General features: G+C 29.1%; 2 protein-coding genes across 2 annotated transcripts; both read right to left on the bottom strand.

Moving 5' to 3' along the window:
* Nucleotides 1-331: 331 nt before the first annotated feature.
* Tsp_12882 (conserved hypothetical protein) lies at nt 332-1209 on the bottom strand (the record flags this gene model as incomplete). The annotated part of the gene is made up of 2 exons (XM_003366009.1): nt 1090-1209; nt 332-709 (listed from the first exon to the last, which is right to left on the bottom strand). Coding segments are annotated over exons 1-2 (498 nt in total), but the record flags the coding sequence as incomplete, so codon positions are not given.
* Nucleotides 1210-2330: 1121 nt separating this feature from the next.
* Tsp_12883 (Rho guanine nucleotide exchange factor 11) lies at nt 2331-4727 on the bottom strand. Its single transcript, XM_003366010.1, has 6 exons — nt 4711-4727; nt 4083-4114; nt 3433-3540; nt 3241-3380; nt 2383-2432; nt 2331-2349 (listed from the first exon to the last, which is right to left on the bottom strand). Exons 1-6 carry the CDS (start codon nt 4725-4727, stop codon nt 2331-2333), a joined length of 366 nt encoding a protein of 121 aa, XP_003366058.1.
* Nucleotides 4728-4891: the final 164 nt, after the last annotated feature.

The following is a 4891-nucleotide window of genomic DNA, read 5'->3' on the forward strand; positions in this document are numbered from 1 at the left end:
TCGTTCAACACCGCCATCCACCGGATTTCCCCAACTGGCTGCTGTCAGGGAAAACTGACCCTACAAGGGCTGAAAAAACAATAATTTTGAAAAAAAATTTATTTAATTCATATCAATGTTTTATGATAATTTTTTGTTTTAAATTAGATTTTTTTGAAATATTTACTGAATAAGGAAAGAAGAAAATGAAGAATGAATTTCATACGCCCACTTCTTCGATTCTTTACCAATATACAGAGCAAAGATGTCGGGTTAACAAATAAAACAACTAAATTATTATATGCAAAATGAAATTTAAGAAAAAGAAAAGAATAATATTTCGCTTTATCACCAAATATGATGGATCACTGTTGGAGAGCAAATAGTGGAGAAAAACTGCCAAATGGCCCAGATGGGTCTTGAGCATTGGTAATTTTGAAAATGGCTCGTCAAAACTAGACGAATTCAATTCCACCGCTGCTGAATCACATTCGTTGCTCATTGAAAGCGTGTGAACAAGCAGAGGTGATTCAGGCGGAACCTCTGAAACTGGCATCTGATGATCTCGGATCTCATCAGTATTGCCAGACTTTGTAAGAAGCCTCTCATCATCAGTCGAAGATGAAGCCACAACATCATCACTGTGACATTTCGATGATTTCATTGTCAAAGAACTCGACAAATCATCACTGTGAGATCGAAAACCACTGTTAGAAAGTGAAATATTTTCCTACAAAAAAAACAGAAATTCAATTAACAGTAAAATCAACAGTTGAAAGTAATATTTTATATTCACACATATTTTTTACGACACTGTTTAGCAAGATTTTTCAAAAAAGATTGCATAGTTTCAGCTGTTTTTTTGACAATTATACTATTTGTCACGTCACATTCAATGAGGCAAAAACAATGAAAACAGAGAAACAAATAGATAAAGAAATATTCAAAACAACCCTTTCTAAAATGCGTTTCTACTCATAAAAATCCCTACAGGCAATAGAGAAGAATATATATGTATGTATTGAGAATATTATTTCGTCAAAATATGTGAGAAAAAGAAAAAAAATCACAACTACAAAAATTGATCAAGTTTTTGTAAAACAATTCTACCTGCTCGAAATCCAATTTCTCCACCTCGTTCAGTTGATCTTCTAAATTATGGATTCTTTTAGTCATTTTTTCAATTATCCGCTGATCAGCGTCCGCATGCGCATCACTTCCTTTAAGCATCACCTAAAAAGTGAATGAAAAAATCAAAAATTCAATTAGATTAAATTTTCTGCACAAGTAAGTGAAGCGTTTAAATTTGCAATTTTCTCTTTTCCCATTTTTCCCAAATCAGCTTTACAATACCTGAAGCTGACGTTTCTCCTCTGCCAATATTTGTTGAATAATTTCTTTTCGCTTCAAATGCCATTCTGATTGCTTCTTTTTCTTAAATAATAAATAAAAATATCAAAAAATTCAATAGAATATTTTGCAATTCAAATAGAAAACAATACAATTATTATTAACTGCGCTGTAATTTTTCACACAATATTTAAATTTACATATATACAATAATGATACATTTCTTACATTTAAATTATGGAGAAAAGAATTGGAAATTTGTTTGCTTGTTTTTTCAGATGCAAATATAATAAATTAAAAATTTTGAACAACATTTCCAAGATTTGATGTTGTATTTGAATTGAACAGTTGAAATATTTTCCAAACTGATTGCATGCGATGATCGAATGTGAATGGATCAAGTGAGGGAGTGTTCAACTGCTGCTTATTGCTGCTACTGAATCCACGATTCAGTGTGCTTGTGGGTGTGTCTGCGTCTGTGTGTTGTGCTCAATTTGAAATATGCTTAACGAGGAAAGAAACTTTTATGCAGTCTCATTGCTGCAATAAAATTTTGTACATCCTGTTTTCAGCGAAAGCAAAATAACTTTGCGGAAAATCTTCAACAGAAACGCAAAGAAATAAATAAAGCTTAATTAAATTCTTGAACAGCTCACATCCTAGTTGAAAAGTATCGATTTATTGATCTTATTAATTGTCAACTTTGCACATCTGGTCTGACCATTCAAATGAAAATTCCTTTAAAATTAAAAATAAAATTTTATTAAATTATTAATTTAAAAAAATTAAAAAATTCCTTTCAAGAAAAAAGTGTTCTATTTTTCAATTAAAAATAAATTCATTTATAATTAAAATGTGAAAACGAAATATAAAAAAAAGAATAATAATAATACAACAGTAACATCATATTCTGTGTAATGAATTCAAACAACATGTGAACAGTTTGCAATAATTCCAAGTTTCGAGTGTTCAAATTTTCGTTAACCAATGAAAATTATGTATTAATTATTATATCTGCAACTGAAATTTTAACATAAAAAAGAAAAAAAATACAATTTTGTTAAAATCCATTTTTCCTTTAGACAATTGTAAAAATCTATCAACTATAATAATAATAATATTCTTTTAAAATGCAGATTAATTGAATAAAAATTTCAACGCACTTTAAAAATAAGAATTCAGAATTAGAGCAAAAAACAGCACGTTTAAGAAAAATCTCTTCCACAAACAACTTTATGATCATCAACTGAAATTTTTGAAAATTCAATTGGCATGCAGTGAAATGTGTTTATTTAACAATGCAAAGAGAAATCAATAATGCACTTATTGAAAACGGAATAAAAATTTCTCAGCAAAAGTTATGCTAAATCAAAAGAACGTGATGGCATGAAATTGTTAAAAAAAATTAACTTCAAAATGTAAAATTATCAAAGCATCAGTAATAAACGGATCAATTTCACCCAAACATAACATTATCATTCAACTTACGACAACGATAAATAAGATGATCATCAATCATATTTTATAATTAAGATATTTCAAAATTTGTGTAATAAAAAACCATCCAGTTCATTTTGTTCGACAAAACAGAAAAAAGTTTTTTTTTATTTCGCAAACCAATTGTCATAAGAAAGCAGTATTCAAAAGCTGAACGATTCCTAACTAACTACTTCAATTATTTCCAATGTCTTTTACACGTTTTCAATTAAACAAAACATTAACATTTAAATGCACAATATTTCAAATCATAAATAATAAACATGCTGTACGATGAATTTTCAAATAGCTTGTACAGAAATGATTCTTACCATACAGTGAAAATGCATATGAATAAATTATTATGATTATTATATTGTTTTTGCTTTTTATTTAAACTAAACATTAAAAAGAGAATATTATTTATTATTTTACCGAATTAGGTCTGATTGCATTTTCAGTGGAACGGCGTTCCAAACAACGATCACGCTTTTCGTAGTGATCATTTCCCATTGAAGAAGCTGCGGACGACGATGAAGGGCCACCAGACAATGTCAACGTAGTGTAAGGAGCTACTGAAATATTTACAGATAAACAAAAATATTACATCCCAGGTTAATGCAGTACCGCTGATCAGTTTCACTACTTCTAAATGATCCAAAGAAGTGACAGTAACGCCATTCACTTTAATTATGCATTCACCAACGTGCACTCCAGCTTTCGCAGCTGCACTTCCTGAAATTATAATATTTTCAAAATATACAAAAATATATAATTTCACACAATTATCACAAATTTGCTCATATTCATCTGTTTCATTTTCCATTTATTGAAAAGCTCAAAAAAAACAAACAACTAATAGCCACTCCCTATATATGCATGCATGCATGTTGTTCTTATTTATTTATACGCACAAAACTTGACCTTGAAAAATAAAGAAATAAATGTCAAATTAATATTTATGTGAATAATTTATTATCTATTTCAAGTATAAATTAGATAGATGCAAAGCTCAGGTGCGTGGAAGAACACCAAGCTGATGAAACTGTGCGCACAGCTAATGCGCAATCTGCTTGCTACAGCACCGACCAATTTACAAGTATACGTCAGTCAATCAAAATCCGATGCTTTCTCCAAGAAGCGGACTAATTTTAAAATGCACATTTTAAACAGCAGCATCGTCCGTTTTGATCGTTTTTTTCGACTTTTCAGTCCGTGATTTAAAAATTAAGCGCTTTATGTTTTCAAGAAGCAGCTAACACTAAAATCTGATCAACCAAGTGCAATTTTGCCAGTCAACCATGTTAAACTGAACAAGCAAAATTGAATTATAAAAATTTTCTAGATTTATGAAATAAAATTCATCACTTGTGCAATGCAATTCAAAAACAACTTTAAGCAATAACGATAATTAAAATAATAAACAATTCCAAATGAACGATCATCAATTAAGTAGTAAATAGATTTGCCAGTTGATAAGAAAACAGTGCATTTCGATTAAACGGCACTTTTGAGAAGATGTGCCAAAAAAAATTTGAAATTTTCCTATTATCAATCAGCTAATCAAATATTCATAATTAATTATAAACATATTTCGCTTAAAAATTTCATCATTTGAAAAATAAGTTACAAATAATAAAAATTATGCAAAATTTGTTACTGAGAGCATTTGCATATTAATCATTGTAGCTTTAATAAAATATTTAAAAAATGTAAAACATTACATTATGAAAAAAAGTTAATGCAAATTAAAATGACATGATATAATCGACGTAGAGATGTGCAATGCCTATTCTCTCTGATCGTTTAATTTACCATATAATTCGTCAGTCTAATAAAAAAATCTGTGTAATAAATTTCAATTTAAAAAAGTATACATTTATTATTTAAAATTATATAATTAACAAATTCGACGGCATCATATTGTATAACGTAAGCTGTACTACTTACTGCTGATGCTTAATTTGCTGTCCGCATAATGCAGTGCCTTATTAATGACGAGCCTTTCGTTGGGCTAGCTTTTTTTGAAAAATTTTAATCATGGAAATTTTAAAATGGCTTAAAAAAACCCAACTCTCCCACTAGA

Source organism: Trichinella spiralis (genome assembly GCF_000181795.1).
Source record: "Trichinella spiralis strain ISS 195 chromosome Unknown Scfld6731, whole genome shotgun sequence".
Classification (NCBI taxonomy): Eukaryota; Metazoa; Nematoda; class Enoplea; order Trichinellida; family Trichinellidae; genus Trichinella; species Trichinella spiralis.